This window comes from Ammospiza caudacuta, chromosome 14 (assembly GCF_027887145.1).
Source record: "Ammospiza caudacuta isolate bAmmCau1 chromosome 14, bAmmCau1.pri, whole genome shotgun sequence".
In the NCBI taxonomy this organism is placed as follows: Eukaryota; Metazoa; Chordata; class Aves; order Passeriformes; family Passerellidae; genus Ammospiza; species Ammospiza caudacuta.
Window position 1 is genome coordinate 13,325,074 of NC_080606.1, and position 24,359 is coordinate 13,349,432.

Consider the following 24,359-nt stretch of genomic DNA (forward strand, 5'->3'; position numbering starts at 1 on the left):
GCTCGCTCGCGCCGGGACCTCGCGGGGGAAGTGGCGGCGGCGGGTGCGCATGCGCAGAGCCGCCGTTCCCCACACAGCCCCATCTTCCGTTTCCCGGCCTCGCGGAGAAGCGCCGCGGGGGCAGCGGGAACCGGGAGCGGGAAAGGCGCGCGCGTCGTCGCGCGTGCGCAGAGGACGCCACGAGCGGCGGCCGCCGGGCTCCCGCCAATCGGGCACCGCCCCGCAGCGCCGCCGCGGCCCAGGCGCGCCGTGCGTGCGTGCGTGCGTCCGCTCGTGCGTGCGTGCGTGCGCTCGGCGGCGGCGGCGGCGCGTCCCGAGCCCCGAATGAACGCGCCGGTCCCGGCGGGCGAGCGGCCCTGAGCGACCCGCGAGCGGGGACGGGCCGTGCCGAGCGGCTCCTCCGCCCGCACCCCGCCCGCCGCACGGGTGAGTGACCGACACCGACCCGCCGAGCGCCCGCTGCCCGCCCCGCCGCCGCCGCGCCGCGCTTCAGGGGCAGGCGCGGCGCCCCCGGCCCGCCCGCAGCCCCCGGCCCGGGGCTCGCCCGCCCGCAGCCGCCGCCGCTCCCGGGGCTTCAGCCGGCCCCTGCAGCCCCGCGAGGGTCGCGGCGCCCCGCAGTGTCCTCTCAGGGTGCCCCGGGTGCCGGTACCGCCCCCCTGCCCCCTCCCCGGGCCGGCGGTGCCGCTCGCTCCGCCCGCCCCGGCCCGCGCCCTCCTTGCAGCGAGGATCCGCCCCCCCTTGTCTCCCGGTCCCGTTTTCCCCAAATTCCCACGGAATCGGGAGGGGGTCGCCCTTGCCGCGTCCCCCCGCGCTCCCCCCGGAGCCCCGCGTTCGGGGAGGGGTCGGGCCCGGCGGTGCCGGCCGGGGAGCTCGGGCGGATCCTGCCCGGGAGATGCCGCCCGGCCCGGCCATCCCCGGGGAGGCGGCGGCGGAGGTGCCGCTATCGGCCCCGCTCCCGGGGGAGGATGGAAACTTTCCTGGAGATCCCTCAGCGCCGGCTGCCAGATCTCCGTGACCGCGGGCTCTGTCTGTGTCAGCCGTACTCACCTGCTCTGCTCTCATTGTTCAGGCGTTCGAGGGTTTGCCCTTCTCCCCTCGAATCTACCCCCTCTTCGGTGTCTTTTTGGGTTTTTTTAAGGAAGTTGCGTGGATAAATTCCCATCCTACTTTTTATAGTGGCTGTAGGATGCTGTGTGAATGTAACTCTGGGATAAAAATTTCTGTAGGACCTGTGATTTGGGTTCTCAGCCACAGCACCCTCAGGATACTTCCCCTCTCCCCTTCTTCACTCCCCCTTTCCCCAAAATAAACCTCCCAACAATGGGTGTCTGAGCCGGGAAACTGCAGTGCACTTCTCAGCTTGTGACTCTGGTATCTCCAGTGGGCATCTTGGAAAAATCAGCACAAATATTTTCTGTAGCTCTTCCTGAGAGACCAAACCACTTCAGCATCTGCAGTGGCGTTTTCTGAAGCTTGTTTACTTCCCACAGGTTCTCTCCAGGTGTCTGGAGACATTCTAGTTTTTTGAAATTTAGTTTGGGAATCGTACAGGTCACACAGCAAAACAAACTTTACATGGGCAGCTTGTAGATGACTGTCCTTTGTAGGAAATACAGGTGAGGTTTTAACTCCTATAATCAGGCTCCTGAAACAGGTTTGGGCAATAAATAGAAATTAGAGTGCAGGTTACTTTCCATTCTTTGGTGCTGAGCAATGTCTCATGCACTGAGGGCATCCCGTGCCTGAGAGTTATTGAACTTGCACTTTTACATCAGGAAATCTGTTGCCTAGAGCTCAATAAAGCAGCACAGAAACTACAGGAGGGTGTAAAACCTGCTGCTTTAAAGATAAAATAAAGATGCTGGGAGGGAAAGCACCACATTTAATACTTTGGTGCCCATAAGAAATGTGAATGCAAATGAACCCAAATTTTTTGGTGGAGAATGGTTGAGTGAATTTCTGTTTTTGTGATTCTGGGGTACATGTAACTTCTCATTTCTTAGATCAAGCTCATGGAAAATTGATTTGTATGGAATAATCTCTGTGTCTGTAGTATCTGTGTTCTATTTTGGTGGAGACAGTGATAATCTCCCAGCCAGTGATTCCACAGTGCATCACTCCTTGTGAGCCAGTCTGTGAGACTGACAAAGTTGACAAACAAAATTCTATCAACAGGAGATGTAATCACTGTTTTTTGTAATTCCTGCTCATTTGTTAGCCTTTTAAAACATGAAAAACCAAAATATCGAGCTGTTTTTAAGTTGCATTTTTTCTCATTCCAATGAAATGTAGCTTGATACTTGGCAAACTAGATTAGTTGTTCTGGGTGATTTAACTTGAGAGAAGAAAACAGAATTTTGAGTGCTTGGATTCAGCATTGTGGGGCTGTAGCTGCATTACTTGGGTCATCTTTCTCAGAAAATGTGGGTTTTTTTCTTTTTTAATGGACAGGTTAAGTGCATTTTGACACAAAGAGAAGTGATCTGAGAGTAGTGTCTTCTCACATTTATGAGAAAGCAAATGTAATTTATGGAGAGGTCTGTAGATGTTTCTCATGCTAATTTTTTTTAACACTCTTTAAAAATGTATAAATAGGGTAAATGCCCAGTGAAACAAACAAACAAAAAAGCCCCACAACAAATGTGGGGTTGGAGAGAAAACTTTTAGATACCCTTGTAAAATGCTTTCAGAGTAATTTAATCTGATGGTGAAAAGACCGTGAATTTCCTTTTTGGCTCGTTTGAGTTTTGAATAATTTTTCAAGTTTTAATTATTTCTAATTGTGAAGTATTTCAAAACATATACTTGATTTTTTAAAAAACATCAACATCTGTGTATTGAGTAAAGATAGACATTATTTTTAACTTCACTGTGAGCCTTAAAAAATCTAATTCTGCAGAAGCACTTGAGGAAGTGAGGCTGTGTCAGGTCCTGGTGCTGCTGCAGTGACGTCCCTGTCGTGCGCTGGGAGTGCAGAGCAGCGAGCTGTGAGCAGCTTCTTTACAATCTTGTGTCTTGGAAAGTTGTTTTTCCTATAAATTAAATATGATGAGAGTCACTTCAAATTTTTTTATGTGTGCTATAAATTACTTGCATTTTCTAAAATACAAACTTGCTGCTTAAATTGAAGAGTAGTATTATTAGTAATTCCTGTTGCTGAGAGTCAGCAGGACCTGTGCACGTGTACAGGGAAATTCCTGATCTTCCTTTTAATAACTGCTATCATTGGTGTCAATATTTTAATAATATAATCTGAATAGAAAATGAAACTGATAGACTCAAGTGATTGTATGTTTATATACCACACTGTTTATACTAAACCAGAACTTTTGCATTTACATCACTTTGTTAGTATATTTGTAAACATCCCTGTGTGATTTATGTTGATCTGTTGAATGTGAGATGTAAATAAGTAATCTTCGTGATACTACTTCCTACTTGTCTTTTGTAGGTATTTTTCTGCTCCTGAATATTATTTAAATTTTAAAAATTGCCCAGATTTTTGTTTTTTAATATACATACATACATTCATATCTGTCTGTCTGTCTCTTCAGGAACCATTCTTTCTGCTCAGAAGGGATTACAGAATACTCTTACTTTATTTTTTTCTTTAGAAGAATACAGTATAATAATTCTTTTGTGTTTTAACACTTAAGGACTCCCTATTGCCACTGCAAAGGGTGTGACTGGTTTATCCAGATTGGCACATTTACATTTTTTGTGCAAATCAGCCAGATCCGAAATCTTTGCATTCTTGTTCCGAGTGTGCGGCCGCGCTCGGACTGCTCGTGGTTAGAGCAGAAAGCAAATGGAGCTGTTGGGAGGGCACAGCCTGGGGGGCAGCACAGGCACCTCTAGAGCAGGAGGAGTTTTGCAGTAAAAGGTGCAGGGCCAGCAGTTCCAAGGTCTGTGAAAATCCCTTGAAGCAGGAGGGTCTGAGAGCAGGAGCCGATGGAAACTTGAGGACGTTGCTTTGAGAGGAGTGAGTGATACCAGCATTATGAGCTCCTGACAGCACCGGCTCTGCCCATGCCGATTCCAGAGAGCAGCCGTGTATTTTCATGCAGATCTGTGCCATTGTAGCCCAGTCCAGATGTTTTGCAACTCTGCTCTCTTATTTAGGGCTGGATTTTACACTTTTTTCCAACACAAATATCAGACCCTACGGTTGCTTTTCTTACAGCCGACTCAAATGAAGAGAAAGGCTGAGGAGGATTTTATTGCAGTTGTGGCAAATTCTGATAGTAAGGCTCAAATTTCCAAAGTAAAAAGCTCTAAGAAAGTCTATTTGAAGAAGATGATTTTTTTTTAATTACTTGGTAGATGTAGAAGCAAATGATATGCATGCCCTCATTGAGTATTCTCAATGAATACTCAATGCACGAGCTGTGTCTGCCCGAGTTGAGCGCTGTGACCTCGGTGTTACATTTTGAAACATGTTGCTGGTAGCACTTTGAAAGTTTGTGATTCATACTGGATTTAATTTTAAGTTACTTTTCTGAGCTGAGAACAGCAGCTCTCGTGCACTCACTGAAAACTGGTGTAGTGCTGCCAAAGGAACTGTTGCTCGTGGGGAGGTTTCCACTGCAGCACCTCAGAGAGGTGTCTGAAGTTTTGTTCCTAAAGCTGTTTGAGTAGCCACAAGATACCTCTGATACCAAAAGTGGTAACATTTTATCATCTCATCTCTACTCTTCACTCATCTGCCCTGAGACTTTACAGCCAGAACCTGTGCAGGAGGCTGTGCTGGACTCTGGTTTTCTTTGCTTCTGTTTATGAAGAAGTTCAATAGCATGAATTTCATTGCATGTACTTATATATATATATTTTCCACAAATTCCTTTCCTGTAATAAATAACTATAAAAATGAGTTGCAGTAACTTTTTTTCCCCGATGATTCTCTTGTTGTATTTCCTACTTTCTTCTTTTCAGTTTTCTGCTTTTGTATTAGCATCCAATGTTTTATTTTAATTCTCAAACTTATTTTTGTAAAGAAACTGCTTTTTCTTGCTGAAATAATTTCATTAAAATTTGGCCAAATAGTGCCTCTGTCAGTCATTTGTTTATTTGGCTGTATTGAAGCAGCATAAAGAAAAGGTACAAATCACTTCCAAGCATCCAATACTTTATTTATGAAGCTATGTTAATTTGCCTTTTGTTGATATTAACATGCTGATTGCAGTTCTTTCTCCCTGTAGCATTGAGAAGATTGCAGTGGCATTCTAAGGTCATTTAAAACCATGACAAGCTCAGTCGGACAGAAGAAAGTCTCCTCCAGACAAAGGAAGTGTGGCTTCTGTCGCTCGAATAAAGATAACGAATGTGGGCAGTTGCTGATGTCGGAGAACCAGAAGGTGGCGGCACATCACAAGTGTATGGTGAGTGACCGGGAGTGGGATGGAGCCGGGAAAACGCTGCCAACACGTGGAATTGGCACACGTGATTAACCACTGCAATTTGGTGGGTTTCAGATCTATAAATTTCTCTGTCACTTATACCCTTAAAAATTAAAATACAGATTTTGTCTTTGCAATTTTAGCTGTTCTCGTCCGCACTGGTTTCTTCACACACTGATAATGAGAGTCTTGGTGGATTCTCTATTGAAGATATTCAGAAAGAAATAAAGAGAGGCACAAAACTGGTAAGTCCATATTTTGGCTCTTGAAAATGAAAGACAGTATTTTCACACCCTCCATAAAGTTTGCAAGGAAGTTGTTCAGTGTATTTCATCTATTTAATATTTTCTGTTAGATTTCTGAAAGAACTCCATGCTTTAGGCTCCTGGGAAGGGTGTTATTGTGCCTTTACCAGTACATGGGTTTACTGCCAAAATCTAGTTTTAACTACCAAATACACCTTTTGCTCCTTTTATATTGATTTTAAAAAATAATGTGTTAGTGCAGAGGGTTTATGAGATATGTGGGTACAGTAGTCATTGCAGCTCTAAAAAATTAAAGAGATTGCACAGCAGTGGCTTTTTTGAATTCCTGGAATTAAAAAATTCATAAGGAATTATTTTATTATTATTTATTTAGAACTAGTTGTTTTCCAATTTGGGGAAATGAATGAGGCTCTTCTTAAAATAATTTTACAAGATGATCAGTTCACTCCTCACATTAAAACCTTTCAGCTTCGTTATTTAAAGCACTCTATGTATTTACCAGTTCTTGCACCACTAAAGGAAGTCCAAAGTATTTTGTAGAACTGCAATTTTATAATAATAGTCTACTCTTTCATCCACTGCTTCATTTGAATCTTTTCCCATCTAGGAAACTTCATTTGCTCTAATTAGCTGAAAGAAATAACTGTTCACAAGTCATTCATGTTGTGATCAGGGCTTTCCAAAGACCATGGTAGTAAATGAAACTAATGATCATAAAGAGACTTCTTGATTCTTGTGTGTCTTAAAGGGTTTTAATTTTTTTTTTCTTTTGTCTTTGGTGGTTTCTGCTTCTGAATCTCTTTATGTTCCTTCTATTGCAATGGCTCCATTCTTGGAGCTCACAGCTGTGTGTACCAGGAACTTTGTTCAGGTTTTTGTAGAAAACCTGGATCTGGTCAGTGTAATGGATTCACAGTCCTGAGTTGGTTCCTCTTTGAGAAATTCTACAAGATAATTTTAGATTTTAACTTAGGTGCCTGTCTCTGTAGCTGGCAGAGAGCTGCAGCTCTGAATCACTCTCTGGAGGAATTTGTCTTTCTCCACTGGCATGTGGGAAGTTTAAAGGTAAAGGTTTATCATTAGCACAAATCCCTTCTCTCAGGTCTGCTTGCCTGGTCCATTCTAGGGGAGCACATTCAGCAAAAACCCCCAGAGCACTGGCTTAGGTGAATTTCTTGATGGCTTGGGCTCAGTTTGTGCTCCCTTAGGAGGTGCTGCTGGCCAGGAGGGCTCTCACAGTGGGGACCTCATTTCCAGAGGGACAGTGACAGAATGCAGAGACTTTCTGATGGCAGTAGATCTGTCTGAGAAAAGGTGCTGGGTTCAGACCTTGGTAGGCCAGACACAGCAGCTTATGAAGTCTAAATATTTGGAAGTACAACTCACTGATATCTTAATTATTTAAATTTTCTGTGTTATTTCTAGTATCTCTGAATGGAAAAGTTGGTTTTTTGGTTTTTTTTTGAAGAACATACCTAATTTGCAGCTTATCAAACTTCTAATATACCCAATATAACTTAAGCTAGTGACCATTTGGATAGCAGACATGCACCAATGGAATAAGTATTTTATTACTTACTAGGAACATGGATGAAATGTGTGTGCTTTGTTTTACAGACATATTATGGTGTTCATAAAAAGAAAGTTTTCTTTTAGTCATTTCTGGCTTTAGAAAAACTGAGGTTCTGACTACACTTGATTGGCCAGATATATAAGCCTAGGCTTTGCTAAAGAACTTTGATCAGCAATTATTATATATAAAACCATAATGGATAACAGATTTATGAGATAAAATGCCCATAAAAAATGAGATAACAACTAGGCAACAGTATTTAACTGTACCATTTCAGAGCTTGCAGAGGAGTAAATGGAGATGATCCAAGGCTTTGACATTTTTACTGTTCAGTTGACTTCGTTAAAATGGAAAAACAGCCTGGTGGTATATTTGGTAACTTTGGTGGTATATTTTTTTGGCATATTTGAGAGTGCAAGGAGAACTTGACTAAATGAGTGCAGGGGAGAAAAAAGGTTTTCACAGAGATAGGGAGATATATAGATATATATGTAGGGAATATCCTACATTGCATACTTAGATTTGGAATTGACTGGAACCTTTTGGGGCTGTTGACAGTATGCAGGATACAAAGAAAAAGCTCCAGTTGTCTTGGGAGGTCAGTTTAATGGGAAATCCTGAGATTTTGGGGAGTATTAAGTCAGTTGAGAACAATAAAGAAAAAAAAAATTGTGATACTGTCAATTAGTTCCTTTTCTACCACACTATAAGAAGGACCATGAGCAATTTAGAAGCTAATTTAGATAGCTGCTGTTATCTGTGTGTCTGATACAAGAAGAATTAATTAATGGGAAAGAAGAGTAAAGCAACAGCCTCACTTTTAATCTTTTTTGCAATATAAGTACAAAGAGCAAAATTTAGTTTAGTTGGAATAAATTAATTGTACTTACCAAATATTTCACTAAATTCAGTGTTTTGGAAAGGACTTTAGAAAAAAAAGAAAAGTCAGTTGATGATCCTGAGGTAAATTTGCAGGTTGGCAGTATTTCTGACTGCAGGATTCATTCTCAAATGGGTGTAATTTTTTTCCCTCTTGCCTTTATAATATAATTCAGAATTAAAGAGGTAAAATTATGATTTTAACTTTTCTGAAATGGTCGGTACAAACAGACTGTCCTTGTGAGAGGGATATTCAGGTGAATAGCTGTGTCACTTTCATTAGATACATTCCACAGAAATAAATTACTTATTTTCTTCATTGAGTTGGTGATGGTGGTTGAGTTGGTAATGCATCTGATGGTTATTGCACTGTTGCACACTTGTAACAAATTTCTAATTTTTAAAATAAATTATGCAAAACACCTGAGATAGGAAGAGTAATACCAAGTGCAGAAATCCATATTTTTTGTCACCAGGAGTGGTAAATATATTATTTTTGAACCCAGCATAATTCATGCTACTTTTTGCTTAGTATTTCTTTCTTCTCCTTTCCAGATGTGCTCTTTGTGCCACTGTCCTGGAGCAACCATTGGCTGTGATGTGAAAACATGTCACAAGACATATCACTACTACTGTGCTTTGCATGATAAAGCTCAGATAAGAGAGAAACCCTCACAAGGCATTTACATGTAACTATTCATTTGTTATGTTTGTTTTTAATTTGTATTTTACGTTCTTTGTTTAAAAAAACAAGCAACAAAGCAAAACAAAACCCCACTTTGGAATCTAAACAAAACTGTTGCAAAAAATTCTGATTATGATTGTGGCATTCAAAATAGTGATGTGCTAGAAAAGCATATTTTCACTGCAAGATTTGTGTATCAGTGAGTCTTATAAGTGGGAGAAAAATGTACTGGCATTTAAATTTAAAAGATGAGTAAATAATCTGTGATTCGTGACTGACTTGACAGTTTTCAACTACTTTGTTTATAGGATTTTATGTCGAAAACACAAGAAAACTACGCATAACTCTGAAGGTAAAATTATTCAATATAAATTTTTCCCATTGTAGAAAGATACTTGGTTAAATTGAATTTTTCTGGAGAATAGAAATGTTTTCAGTAAAAATTAGAACTACATATTTTCGAAAAACAATGAGTTTGGAAGTCCATCTGATTTCTGTATTTTCTCTAAAAATTATTGATTGAGGTGGAAAAAAACCCCAACCATAAATTTTAGGATGTTCAAAAGATATGCTGCTCCATAAAACCAAAGTTTGGGTAGAAGTTATACATTCCCTGGAAGAAGCTGGCTAATATTTGTAGTTAAATATTCACATTATTAACATCTGAGATATTTTATCAGATAACAGCTGATTTTTGCTGATGTTCCTAAATATTCATTATTTTTTGTACTAGTAAATAGAGTTTAACTCTTGAAAAAAGAAACACCCAATAGTAAATTAAAAGGGTTGTGATGAGTTCACTTACAGATAAGTTTCTGAATCATAATGTTTAAAAAAAAAAAGTTTTATGGATCCATTCACTAAAGCTTTGCAGAAAAGAATAGTGAAATGCCACAAATGCAGATATATTGTGTGGTCTGTTAAAATTCCAAACTACTTGTACTGTTGTGTTTTTATTAAGTATTTTTCTTCTTTTCTGCTGTATCTGAAATTGGGTTAAGCTAACAGTTGGTAGTTTACTTCTTGCATTGTTTGCAGCTGAAATGTCCTCAGATTTAATTAATGAGGTGTATGCAACTGTTTAGGGAAAATTAAACTTCATTAATTACTTCAGTCTCTATGCCAAATGTATTTTTAAGATAATGTATTGCTTTTTATGCTACAGGTAGTGAACTTATTAATGGTAAAGGTTTGGATGTTATTTCAGTGTTCAGAAAGATCCTGAAGGCAGCAAAAACTACCAAAGAAAATGGATTTCTTTTTTTTTAGTCTATTTAAATCATTATTGTTGTGTGCCTATATATAAAACTCTAATTTTACTGGGTTTAAACAATAAAAACACTATCTATGTTGTAATTGGTTCTCCAAAGAGAAGAGGCCACGTTATCTTGTGTTTGTTTTGGGGTCACTTTGTGTGTTAGCAGACACAGAATGTTAAAGACATTTTGAGTCAGAGAGATTAATCTTTTTAACTGATATTTTAAAATAATCTTTTATACTTGCTCACAAATGTCTCAGTGTTTGATATGTGTTTAAAAATGCCTCTAATTCTGCATGGAGCTCAAAGCCAATGAATTACTTTTTCTGTTTGGGATTCCTTGCAGGATCTGAACTTGTGCTTTTCTTTAAGAGTTTTCAGGAGCAATTATCTCCAATTTTACAGTGCCATTTTCTAGCAGCAAAGGCTTTTAAATTTTGTATAGATATATTGGGAAAAAAGAGGTTTTTTTACTAAATGTTAATGATGGTAGTTTATTAAAACATTAATCTAGACTCATCAAGAGCCTCTTAGATTGTGTATTTCTTCTCTCCTGCCCTCAATGTCACTCAGAACAGCTGAGACCAAAGAACCTGATAGTACTTTATTTAGCACTTTGCACACTTTTTTTTTTTTGTTGGAAATATTTACTTCTGTCATGCTTTACACTTCTCGAAATAGCTTTGCACTTCTAGAACTATATGTAGCTAAACTTTATATTCCTGTTTTCAGTTCTTTATTTAATATTTCACTGAAATTCCACCCAGTGCTCTTTCCCAAAGATTGTTTTCTTTTTAGTCCATACAGTTTTGGAAACTTTGTTTTCATTTTAGTCCATACAGTTTTGGAAACTTTACCCATAAAATAATTATTATTTATTTTTGTGGGTTTAATAACACCAGGAGCTGGGGCTCATTTGTGATAGACCTCCTTTAAATCAAATAAAGTAGAAATATATCTTGCATATGCCTGATACAATGCTATAAGTAATTTCCATAGCAATGGTATTTTGGTACATTGAACACTGATTAACTTTAGCAGACAGAAATTACAGGGTGGTTTTCAGAGTTTCAGAATGGTCTTGGGAGGTTTTTTTCCTTAATACTTAAATGCTGAAGTTTGCTAAGTGAAATGACAACTGGAAGGTGTTGGATGGTGAGATTAAGCTTTATATTTGTATTTTGTTTGTTTCTTGATGAGAATGTGAATGTGAAGGAGGCATTTAAATGTGAAAGAATGGTGGTGTGTGAAACCAGATAAGGGACTTGGCAGAGGAGAGTGACTAGACCAGGCAGGGAAGCTAGACGTTAACACAGTGGCTTTCTTTCTTTTTAATCTTGTTTTAGTTTCATTTTCATTAATCTTTGCTTAGCAGTGTTTTCCTAACAGAACACTTAAAGCTTATCTGTGGTTCTGTCACCCAGTGTGAGGTGCTGGAACCATCAGTTCTTTTTAATGGAAACCTAACTGCTCCTTCTCTGGGTTGCATTTTGGTTGGGGATTTTTTTATTATTATTCATTTGTTGCAGTTTTTTTTTCTTGGTCAGTTTAGAACATCTGTGGGTTCCTTGTGTCCAGATTTAATCATTCCAGTCCAAGTATTTTTATTCTGTCACTGATGTCAGTAGATGTTCAAAGAGTTTTTAGGAGTGTTTGGTTTGTCCAGAACAGTTTATTTTCTGTAGGCAGCACTGCTGCATAATAGTGAGAGTTTTCCTTTCCTTCCCTAGAAAATGGATGCTTCTGGGGGCAGACTTGCCCAAGTCTGAGGTCTGGCTCTTGCACTTCTAGTTTAAAAAGACTGACTGTTAAACACTTAATAACAATTAAAGAAAATCTCTTGAGGCTGCATGGAAATAATTTTGAAGGACCTATGTTCGGGTTAAGTTACCTGCTAAGACTTAATAAAAAGGATCTCATAGATGTATTTTTTGCTGTTATGAAATTCAGGTGGTGTGAGGATTCATCAGGCTTGGTATCTACTCATCAAGACAAAATTAATGAGTGATGGGAATTAATTTTTCTTCACATGACAGGACTTGAACTACCTTCTGGTTTCTTTGAATATGAAAATGTGAAGCATGGTAGCAGAGTACTGTGCTCTTAAATTCATTATCTGTTTCAACACATTGTTGGGTTTATCTAATTTATCTATATGGTCTGGTATTTAGGTGACATAGAATAGGAAAATGGTATTTCTCCTGTGTTTCCTTGCTGTAATTCAGCGTGGTTTTTCTGTTCTTTGTTCCCATTAACTGGATAAAGGACATCTAGGTTTTTGTCTTGCTGTTTACAAATTTAACAAATAACTGAACTTCAGGTACCAGCTTCATTCATAGTTTTAGGCAAGCTAAGTTTTCAGTACCTAATAGGTTACAGGAATTGGTGCCAGTGCTTTCAAATGATCACAGCCAACCATTAGTTGAATTACTGTTCAGTTTGATACAATTGCATTTATTGTTTGTGAAGAATGAAGTATTGTTGAACTGATGTTTTGGAGCTGTTTGTTGGAAATTATTCCAATGTACTGAAAATAATTGTTGTAAAATGAAAAAACTGGCCTCTCTCAGTTCCCTGCAGGTGAGGTTGCCCTGGCTGATGTGTTGGATTTAAAACAAATTCAGCTGATGAGGAATAGTTCAATATCAACTAAGATAAGAATGTAATTTCATTTGTTACACAGTGGTAAGACAAAGACTAACAAAGAGCTGTGTGACTTCTCTTGTTAATGTTTAAAGCAGATGCTTGAGAACTGTGGGGTCAGAAAATAAAATGTCTGTAATTTTGTACAAATTTTGTAGCTGTGCTCAAAGCCTCAGGGAATTCTATTTCCACAATGGGAATAAGGACATTCCCTGTGTTAGCATCCTTTTCATGTCAGTGTGAAGATCAGACATGGAATCTGTGCTTCTCACACTGCTCAGTACGTTCAGTCAGGATGGTATTTCTCTGGGACACTGCAATCTGTAGTGCACTGAGTACTTTCCCAAAGTGCTGTGAAAACCAGGCAGGAAAAACATCTGCAACTTTTTGGCATTCTAGTAAGGTAACAAACATTCTGATTCATCTTTGGATTCTTGGAGCAGCAGTGTTTGTTCCCTGTTGCATTTTCTGTGGCCCAGGTTATTTGCAGGAACAGTCAGGTGTAAATGCTTCTGTAATGTTGCACTTTGGGGTCCTTTGGATTTTGGTGGTGAGAAAGTCTTGCAGGGCTCTGCTAACTCAGCCTGGTTCTGTCTCCTGGAGAATGCTCTGGGTGTGGCACCAAGTGTGTTCCCACAGCAGCCCTTGGTCCAGGCAGGAATTAGCAGTGTCCCATTAGAGACTCATGAGGGTTTGTGCAGAAACTCCAAGGTTTTCTTATGGAAAACCACATGGCTAATGGGAAAAGGAAAAATGCAAAAGTCATGTGGTGAAGGGTTTGTCCTGTCTGAGGAGCTGTCCTGTGGTGTTCTGATTCTCCCTCCCATCTAGGAAAGGTGTTACACAGAGGGGCTTGAGCTGCTCAACAAATTCATCAGCTTTGTGATTCTGCAAATAAGCCAAATGCATAATCTGTCTTCAGTCTTTGCCAGTGTTTCTTTGCTTGAAATACATTTAAATTGTGTGGTTAGTAAGGACTATTTTATTATTTTTCTATGTTAAATGTACTTAAATAAATAATCTCAAATACCTCATAACAAATAACTTCTGGATGAGAGTCATCACTTCCTTCAAGTGTCTGGGGCTTTTGGAAAAAATATTAGTGGCAGGACCTAAGGGGTAACTTAATTTTTTCCTATCGGTTCTTACTTTAATTTAAATGTGTTTAATGTAACTTATTCTTTTTCCATTGAAAAAGAGAGCACAAAAAATATATTCAGCATTTTGGTCATTAATTTCACATCATCTGCTGATAAAAACTACTATTATTTCATTATTAGCTTACCTGATTTTGTGTTTGATTGCAAGGGGATTTTTGCAAATCCCTGTTTCTTATTATTGCTTATAGATGCATCCACATTTTTAGTATTAACTATGGGGCCAATAAGGCTCTTTTGTTTTTTTTTTTTTATGTTTCTTTCCAATTTAAAACAATGATGTTGGCTCATATGGTTTATTTGGTTTCAGCCATAGTTTAATGAGATTTTATTCAAGCATGCTGAAGTACTCTTTTCTTTCTCTGCTATATTCCATTTCTCCTTTAAAAATCTAGTAAGATTGATTTTGTTCCTTGAATTTTTAGTTTCTCTTTTATCCCAAATGCACTGTAAAACTTTACCTGCATATGTGTGATTTCAGATTAATATAACAGCATGTCTCAGCCCCTTCAACATTCTATGCTTTGGCTTCTTTTCATGTCCAGTGCTACTTGCAAATATATTTTGCCAGTAGTTTTAGCTTTTTATCCTCCTCATACAAAATCAACCTGCTTTGTTTCTGGCTCTCTTATTTGGTTGTTTAAGGTACTGTAGGATGTAAATAAAGCCATATTTATTGTACACATCCTCTTTTTACATGTTCTTTCACAACCTTTAAATCACTTAATTCTTTATTGCTTTGCTTTAACCTGGCTTTTGGAAAGGGGTTCCATGTGTATTTCAAGCTGATGCAGTATGGATCAGTGATTTCTCTGCCTCTTCTCTGCCAAGCCTTATTTTAAACAGCAAAACATCTTGATCCTTTCTCCTTCTAGTCATGATCAAAGGAGAATTTTTAGATTTCTCTCTGAAGCTAAATCTCCCTGTTAACAGTTGATGTAATACAGCATTTTGCCAGGGTTCCTTCTGTGGTACTTTGTACTGCTCATGGATTTCTAAAATGCAAATTAGGGGCTTGTTGCTACTCATCTGAATTTACAATATCCTATTCCTAGGTGCTTTTTAAAATGTAGATTGTTTCTTCTTGATTTCTACCCTTACCCCCCCTTTCTCAGGCCATGTTGTGTTTTGGGCTTTTTTCAGATCTAGCGTTTGGGGACTTCTGAGGGAAGCTCATAGAAACCTCCTTGGAACTTTATCTAAAGTTATACTGAGAAAATTGTCATGATTTTAAAAAGCAATGCAGTAAAGGGATATGGGATGGGTGGTAGTTGAAGAAGGAATTCTAGGGAATCTCAGGGGATTCAGAGGATGGGTGATATCCATGATAAAACATCACCTGGTCAGGGAGGAGTTGAACAACTTTTTGTGTTTTCCTTAGTTCAAGCTGACATGAGAAGTTGGAAACACCCAACCATCAGATGCCAGGGACACAGGGTAAGCTGGCAGTGGGCTTGAGGGGAGGGATAGGGCACCCACCAAGCTGGGAATTAAACATGAGGACCATGCAGGGCAGATGTGTTTGACAGCTGGTTACAGTCCCCCTGTTCTGTTCTGTGTGTTCAGGGTGCTGTAAAAACAAGAGGAGCTTTAATGTTTGAGGAATCAGGCTTGGAAGATGGATGTGGCAGAGCAGATCCTCACATCTTGGTGCTGTTACTCTCTAGGTCCACATCACTTGAAGTAGGAGATGTAAATCTTCAAGGAATTGCATTTTAGTGAAGGGGTGTCATGTAGCATCTGGATTTTCGTGTCTGACCTTCTCTGGGAGTCGTAGTTTTGAGCACAGAAGAGGGGTTGTCCTTTAAAGAAAGCTGTGCATTCTTCAAGTTTTTTTTTTATCTTACACTGAAACTATCTTTTAAAAATACAGCATTTTTACTCTTCAGATCTTAAATATGCTAATAATTATAGACTGAAAAATAGCACTTAAGGACTTATTCTATTAGGAGATTGGCACATCTAAGAAATTGGTTTTCATAAGGTGTGCTTGGTTTTTAGCAATTATAACTCACTTCTGTCTTTTTTAAGTGGGACTGTAAAGAGTTCAGGACATGCTTTAATGTTATTGTAGAAAATAAGGGTGGACTGAGGTAGAAAGCATTTTGGCTGACAAAATTGACAAGGAGCTTTGGAAAAGATAAAGAATAGCAGTGAATGGACTATGTCTTGTTTCATGAAATAGTAGGGAAGTCCACTGAATTATTTTGGAAGGAATTTTTTTAACTTCTTACTGATGTCATTTAAAGGGTCATGGATTCAATAGTCACATTTTTGTAAGACTGCTTTTCTAGAATAACCATCTATGATTTCTGTAAAAGTAGAGACAAATATTCACAAGTTTCTTTGAATAATCAGTGGAGAGTTCATGTGATGAACAAGATAAAAAGAGAATTCTTTTTGAAAGGTTTTCAGATTGCAATAAAATTTGCTATGTGCAGTCTAAGAGGTCAATATCTAAATTGCATAATCTTGCTTAGGGAATTGAGCAAGTGGTGACAAATGAAAAGTAATGTTAGGTAGGAAATACTGAGAAAAACATGTCAAATGTATTTTTTCATTACATAATCTGTGTCATCATGTATTTAGGTTTTTTTCAGTGTAAAATAAATGGTGCTTCTGACATGTAATTAGAAAAGAGTAGTTTTTATATTAAAGTATAGGGATGTTGTAGACAGACTGATGTGTCTTAGCAACTTGGGCAGATCTGTATATTGCTGAATAATCTGTAAGTTTAAACCAAAATAATTTGCAGATCTGTATAAATTTCAATATAACTGTTGTGGTGCATTTGGATGAGTTTTCTGTCCTTCCTTAATAACTGAGCAGAAGCTGTAGCTTTCCTTGGGGATTGGTGACAGATCCAGTGGATGGAGCTGAGCAGGATGTCCTTGTGTGCCAGGCTGGGCCAGGGCTTCATTTGTCTTCTGCTCCCACTTGAGGGCTGTGGAATATGTTCAGCACTTGGACTTCATGTTTTGTGCAGTTGAATCTCTGTTATCACAAGATAGAGATGTGATCTGATTTATCTGATTGATGTGACAATAGGTAAGAAAGACAAGTGCTGGCAAGGCAGCATTTAGTCTGCAGCCGTGTCCTGTCTGGACACTAAAACAATATGGCAATTTCCATCAAGTGAATGTTCCACATCTTTACCATTTCCTTCTGTTTGGGGGCTCATACTGATGTTTGTGGTTTGGGTTTTGAGAAGAAAAGTCCTTCAGCAGGGTCTGTGCATGTTCTTTAAACAAATCTGAAATTTGTTTGTGATTCAAGCAAGGGTGGGTGCTACAGATTAAAGGAAAAAAAGGAGGGTGGTTTTGTGAGTAGGAAAGTTGTTAGTGACTGAATAGAGCTGGTTGTTAGATGGAATTATCAGATAGAATTTAACCAGATCTTATTGGAAGCAATCTCAATCTTGTAGAATTGATTTGTATCTTCTCTAGAGCTGTGGGTTGTGCAAAGGCCACTGTGCCCAAAGGGCTGGGCTCAGCTCTGTGCAGCAGCCACAGCTCAGCTGACATTTGTAAAGGAACTTGTCAGGCCTCTGGCATGTCTGTATTAAAAAATGTGTTCTTATGTTCCTAATAGTCTGTAAATACTTGATATGAGATGTTGTCTGTGGAGATGATTTCCTCTAAACTGGAGGCTGGTTTTAGCTGCAGATCTAAAAATATTCTGTAATGACATAAAACTGTAGATTTGTTTCACTGAAGGTAAATAATTTTCAGTTTTAAAGCTTGATGTTATAAACCAATGGATGATTTTTTTTTGTTAAGTCAACAGGCATCAATTAATAAAGCAAGGAGAGAGGTATTATTGGGTACACTGGCATACTATCAAGGGCAATATACATTGGAGTTATGCATATTAAAATAATAATTATCAGCATATTTCATGGGTGAGAGCACTTTCCAGTTTCAGGGTAGATTAAATGAATGTTATTTTCAGTGAAGGTGAAGAAGTGTGTCTGAGGACACATTTTAGGTCTGAAAGTAGAAGTTGTAAGAAACACTAAACCTTCTTGTGTTATAAAGATGCAAAGGTGTATGACATAGAAGAAGTAATGTTTTCAGGATCTGCAGTTGCATGTTTGTAATAAATGAGGAAAAGGTGCTTTTTTTTATTTCTGACCAAAATTTGGAAAATACAACTTGTGATTTTTCTTGTGTTGGTGGGTTGTGGGTTGGTTTTGATTTGGGTTTTTTTCTTAGTTTATTTTTTATAAAATTGTGGAGAATCTTATTTAATTATGTTTTCTGACTTCTAAAGCAGATTTAGAAGAAAATATCAATGAACACGAATTGGAGCCTTCACCTCCCAAAGGAAAAAGGAGGGGTCGTAAGGGAAAGCCAAGAAAAACAAATTTAAAAGGGCAATCAGAAGACACTAGATCTACGTCCTCACATGGCACAGATGAAATAGAAAGCAGTTCCTATGTAAGCAGTAAATATGCTAAACTTCTTAGAAGACAGAATTGCATATTTCTTCTCTGAAATATAAGTTTTGTTAAAATTTGCATTTGTCTGAGCCTCCAGCTGGTGGCCACAGGCTTTTAAAATTGCAACCTTATTTGTATCCCAGCAGTATATTTTAGTAAAATGTTTTTCTTTCAGAGAGACAGGTCTCCCCACAGAAGCAGCCCCAGTGATACAAAACCTAAATGTGGATTCTGTCATGCAGGTGAAGAAGAAAATGAAGCTAGAGGAAAGCTTCATATATTTAATGCCAAAAAGGCTGCAGCACACTATAAGTGCATGGTGAGTATTGTTGTTAATCAGTCTATTCTGTGCATTTTGTCTGAATTGCTATTTTAGATTTTAATACAGTACCCTCACATGTAATTATGCTGAGTATTGTCTGTATGCTGATGATCTTAAGCACTGAAGTGTTGCAAAGTGAGCAATTCATTTATTTTCACTGCAGGCAATATGAATAAAAGTTGGCTTCATGCTAAGAGATAGAATTAGCTCAGGGAGATGCTTTAGCTTATTAAAAATGCTCCCTTAGTGTCTAAATGCATATGAAGTATTTAAAAAGGAAAACAGAAAACAGTTTTAACTAAAAGAATCCTTTCCAAGAATAAAACAACTTCCCAGGCATTCAGAGACAATCTGAGAAGAATCCATGAACTTTGTTCATTTTTGACCTGTGGATTCAGGCTGTGTGAGTTAAGTAGAGTGTGGGATATGGATGTTCCAGGAAGCTCTTGCCTTTAGATGATCACATTTGTAGAACTGTCAGCCTGAACAGGATCTCATTGCAAAGAACATGAGCAAACAGTGCCATGAGTGAGGTGGGGCTTTGGGTAACAAAATTCACTGGTTTATGTTGTACCTCAAAATGAATAAATAGTCCAGGCAGTCTGTGGAGTTACTCATTGACTTTGTGTTCCCACCCTCACTAAACAGAGAGCTGCTGTGTGCCAGAGTCTTACTCCAGCAAATCTCTGTTACTTTGTCTACCTGAACTGCAGCTTTAAGGCAGGTAAAGCTGAATATACCAGGATGATGATAGAAGGGATGGTATTCTGTTCTCCATTTTCATCCCTCAGGACTTCACAGCTGTATTGACATCTGTGTTGAACCTGAATTACATATATGTCACAGGGTAGGAAATGGAATATTCCTTAAACATTGAGTAATGCAATTAATAATATTTCCCATTTACTACTTTATATTTTCATCCTATCATTACTTCTCGTCTACTCCTCTGTCTTTTAAAAGAAGTTTCTCCAAGGCAACAACAACTCTAATTAAAGCAGTCAGGTGGGGATCAGAAGGAATGCTTTAATTGCTCAGTGTAGGGTTTTTCCTAGTTTTTTGGTAAAGCACATGCTGTCTGAGATCACAAAACAGGATGTTCAGTGCTCAGTTATTCTTGTAAAAAAAATTTCCAAACATCTTGGTTTGTTCATCTTGAAGAAGGATGTTCATCCATCATCTTTGGACCTGACATTACTTTGACTTGCTTGTTTTACAGTTGTTTTCCTCTGGCACTGTCCAGCTAACAACAACTTCAAGGGCAGAATTTGGTGATTTTGATATCAAAACTGTACTTCAAGAAATCAAGAGAGGAAAAAGAATGGTATGTACCTGCAGAATGTGGTTAATGTGTTAGTGATTCTTCTAAGGTCTGTTAGCTCTGCCTCCTTTCTTTTATGGAGTAATCTTTTCCATCTCTTTCTAAACACAAAATTAAAATATAGTGTTACTTGTGGGAAGGGCAGCCAGATGGGAATCACCTTAATATTAGTGGTGTTTGGGCTTGTGGTATTTGGGATTCTTTATGACAATTGTACATAACTGTTATGATCACAGAATCATATGATTCATATTAGCTGTGCTGTAACTATAAGAGAGTAACAGCTTTGGACCTGTGTTACTAAAAACACACTGTGTGGAGCTGCACATAAAATTAGAGAATATGCAGTTCTTGCAGTGAATATATTCTCTAAAATTGGAAACAAACCAGTGTTTCCAACTGTTTTGGTATTTTAGAAGGAAAACATTTTAAGATCTTAGAGATGGGGATGCTGGTAAAACATCACACTGTATTTTATTAAAACTCAGGATGTTTTTAAAGTGCTCAGAAATGTATAGGGGATCAGACAGATAATAAAAAACTAGCAATGTATTTCCTTGAAAATAATTATTTAAGACTCTCTATATATTAGTATACTAACTTCAGCAGCAATAAAATAGCCTTGGACATGCAATAACATGTTTTGTAATCACATAGCAATTTTCTGTGCAACAGATAGGTAAATCCTAGTGTTCATGTTTTGTGGGTTGCTATCTTACAGTTTCTGGTTTATCATGTCTTCGATTAACTTTTCATTGGAAAGATGATCTGGAAGAGGAATTACTCTGTTGCAAAATATTTGCCATAAATATGAGGAGCATTAAACTGAGTACTAAGAGACAAAAGACTGAGATGCTGAATGTTGTTGTTCTTCTTTTCCCCTGCACAGAAATGCACACTCTGCAGCCAGCCTGGTGCTACTATTGGGTGTGAAATCAAGGCCTGCATAAAAACATACCATTACCACTGTGGAGTAGAAGACAAAGCTAAATACATTGAGAACATGTCACGAGGAATTTATAAGTAAGGACCTATGTGATTGTTGAATCTGCTACAAAAGTAAAGATATTTCATTACACTTTTTCTGCCTAACTTGGCTAGTCAACATGTTCTTTAAAAAGAGGGCAAAATTTAGCTTAAAATAGTATCTTTAAATAGTTGTTGAGTTTATGAAGCATTTCAGTTACTCTGCTAATTTGAAATTTCTGTACTGTTGTAAATAGGAGAAATGAGAAAATTATTTGACTTGTATTATATTTTCCTTCTCCAATAATCTGTAATTTACATCAAGAAAATTGATGCCATGATTCCTCCATATTGATGTGTTTGTAGTTTTGTTCAGGGGCTTTTTGGACCCCCCCCAATTTTCCACCCTTCCTGAAGATCTGTGGCTTGGTTGCAGCTGAGCTGCCGTGCTGTGCCCACGAGAGGGCATTCACTGAGCAGTGACAGAGGCAGGGCTGCAAAACTGGGATTGGTCACAGTTCTGTTGGCTGCTCTTCACCCTTGTTTTCCTTCTCAGTTTAACTGATGCTTCACTGGAAGCTGTGAATGATTTAAGAGTTTGCAACTGACTTGTAGCACATCTCGAAACTAATTGAGAGAGAAGTCAGGTTTGGATGGATATTTTCAGTGTAAATCCTCACTGTTCCTTTTATTGTGCCAGACTCTATTGTAAAAACCATAGTGGAAACGATGAAAGAGATGAAGAGGATGAAGAAAGAGAAAGCAAAAGCCGTGGCAAATCAGGCACTGACCACAATGACATTCCTCAGCAGCAGCTCAATGGAAACTAGGTATGGAAGTTACTCCTGACAGATCTGTTACCAAGACTGAAACGCAATATACAATTAATGTAGTTTACTGCAGTGAAGTATTTAAATCTAGTGTATGCAGAGTACTTTTTATTGGCATACTGTAGAAGAACGGGGAGGATTTGTTGTTTTTTAAATCCGGCTGACTTTGTAACAGTGTAAGAAGGGAGGCCCTCATTTCTATTGCTAAATGTAGATGTAATGTCAGAGCTGTGAAATGCTTTTCTGTATGATTTAAAATTTACTATTGTTTTCATCATTTTTTAAACAGGTTCAAGGGACAGAGTTATAGAACTGGGAATGGCTAAGACATCATAACTACTAATTCTTTTAAATTGTTTTCTAAAAATCAGAAAAGGGTTAGTAACTTTTTACTACCCAACTCTGTTAGAAATTTCATTGAACTGCCTGAAACGTTCATGTGTGTGAGCCTTCAGTAAGTGGCAGAGTTTTACATGTCAATATTATGTAGTTTGTAGTCTGCAGTGTCTGGAAAAAAATGAAACACTATATAAATGATATGTAATATGTACAGTGTCAAAAGTTAAGGCAGACATTGAAATGAAGTAAGATCTATATTTCTGGACTGAATAAAAACTTTAAGATTTGGAATGTGTAAGTTGTTTAGTGGATTCACACAACGAGGGAAGGTCTTAGCTAGTTTAATTAACACCATGGACAAGTCCTTGATGGCAACGAGCTGGTACTTTGTGAATTTTGCATTTTCTTCCTGCACGAGTTCCGGAGCCGTTGATGGCAGCGCTGGTCTGGCTCGGGCAGCAGCAGTAGGAGAGGACTCTGTGTACACCAAGCACGCTTGAACATTTCAGGTTGTTCCTGTTGTGATTGCTCATTCCGCCCGGCATTGTTTGCGGGAGATTTACTTGAGCAGCTGTTGGTTCTGAGCTGTGAGCTTTAGAACTCATGCCAAAGGGCTGTAGTTCATTCTTTCCCCAAAAACTCACCTCTTTCTGTGTCCTGATTTACAAAGAACACTTCACCGAGTGTGATTAAAACCCTGATATACAAATGTTTGGACTTTGCAGCCCAATCTCTTTTTTACTTCAGAGAGTTACAACTCTTAACTCACTATGGAATTTAGCCACCATATCTGACGTCCATACCTCAGGTGTTCTCTGTTGTGTGGAACACTTCATGTTTTGTCAAGAATGTGCATAAAGGTCCCACATTCTGTAAGAAGAGTGAGGAAGCAAACTTTTTTGCTAGATTGGTATTTATTTTTTAATCATATGACCACTATATGGGAAAGTTCACGTATCATCCTTATTGTTTTAGTGATTTTTTTTCCTTTCTCTGTCAACAATCACATCATGGAATTCTACTTGCTAGAATTTGATGTTCCTTGAGGGAACGCTCAGATCTAGGCTATACCAAACTTAAAGAACAGTCCTCTGACTGCTTTCAAAACACCTTGTCATTTCTAATGGCTACTGGCTTCTTCAATTGGTCTGTTAAAGCACATCCTCAGACTTACTTAAATAAAACCAAAAAGCTGAACCTAGTCCACATGTTTGTCTGTTGCTACCACATCACCTTATTGTTTGTTTAGGGTTTTGACTTGTTTCACTCTGAACTCCCAACAAAACTTCTGGATTTGAAGGAAGGAAACAAGCAAAAGACACTGATTTGACTATAAACTGCTACAGTTCTTCTGTGATTGGTATTGCAAAAACGGTTCATATGTAACATGAGTTTCTGTAGCATTTTTTACTTGTATTTTTAAAAGATTTAACGTGTGTCATTTGTCTTCTTATGCATTCCCTTAATGTCTTGAGGGACTCAATTACTGTATATTGGAGTTTCTAACATTTTACCTGTTAGAATTCAATCAATTCTGTTTGCTTTCCTGGAGAATAATCCCGTTTGGAAAGAAATATTGCTGTGTACAGAAAATATTCAGTTACTGCTCTAAACATGATGCCATTGCTCATTTTTATTTTGTATTTGTAACTTTCAAAATTAAAAGCGTGACTTGAATTGCAATGACAGATCGATTATTGAAATTGTCTATCAAGGTGTTTTGTTTCTCCTAGAACATGAACATTTCTCAGCCACTCAGAACAGTTTTAGAATGCAAAATAGCATCCTTCAATATTTAAATTACTTCAGTTTGTGCCTCAGACATGGCCCTCCCATGGAAAAAAGGCACTTTGTTTGCAGCTACTGTATTTAACTAAGTTTGCATGGGGTAGATCTGCCAGCATACTGACTGTACTTGAGACTGAGCTCTAATTCGTTGTGTCAGTGGCTTAGTATAATATTCAGTCCAATAACTCACCTGTTATGGATAAATTCACCCATTCCTTGCCTTGAAGAACCAGAACAGCAGTTACCTTTGGGTAGCAGAAAAGCAAGTGGCTGATTTCCCTGTTGTCCCTGAGTGCTGAAATGGCCTGGTGAAACTGTCATCAATTCAGAATTCATGGAAGCAAAGTCAAAAGCAAAAACCTTTTCTTACAAGCCTCAAATTTGTCATAACTGACTTCAACTCATGTATGCTGGGTAAAAGTGCCTTACAATGTAAAAATTGTATTTATATGTTCCCAAGTAGCATCACCTGCTGGGGAGTAATTCTGTCGTGGT

General features: G+C 38.6%; 1 protein-coding gene across 2 annotated transcripts; it reads left to right on the forward strand.

Annotated features, from left to right (window-relative positions):
• Positions 1 to 255: 255 nt before the first annotated feature.
• On the forward strand, positions 256 to 23,759 carry PHF6 (PHD finger protein 6). 2 transcript variants are annotated; one of them, XM_058813918.1, is made up of 11 exons: positions 256 to 426; positions 5,199 to 5,378; positions 5,540 to 5,641; positions 8,670 to 8,803; positions 9,108 to 9,151; positions 18,130 to 18,296; positions 18,474 to 18,617; positions 19,840 to 19,944; positions 20,831 to 20,964; positions 21,608 to 21,737; positions 22,027 to 23,759. In XM_058813918.1, exons 2-10 carry the CDS (start codon positions 5,241 to 5,243, stop codon positions 21,735 to 21,737), a joined length of 1,098 nt encoding a protein of 365 aa, XP_058669901.1. In that variant the 5' UTR covers positions 256 to 426; positions 5,199 to 5,240; the 3' UTR covers positions 22,027 to 23,759. The 2 variants fall into 2 exon arrangements, with proteins under 2 accessions (XP_058669901.1, XP_058669902.1); XM_058813919.1 differs by having other exon boundaries at positions 18,133 to 18,296.
• The last annotated feature ends 600 nt before the right edge of the window (positions 23,760 to 24,359 follow it).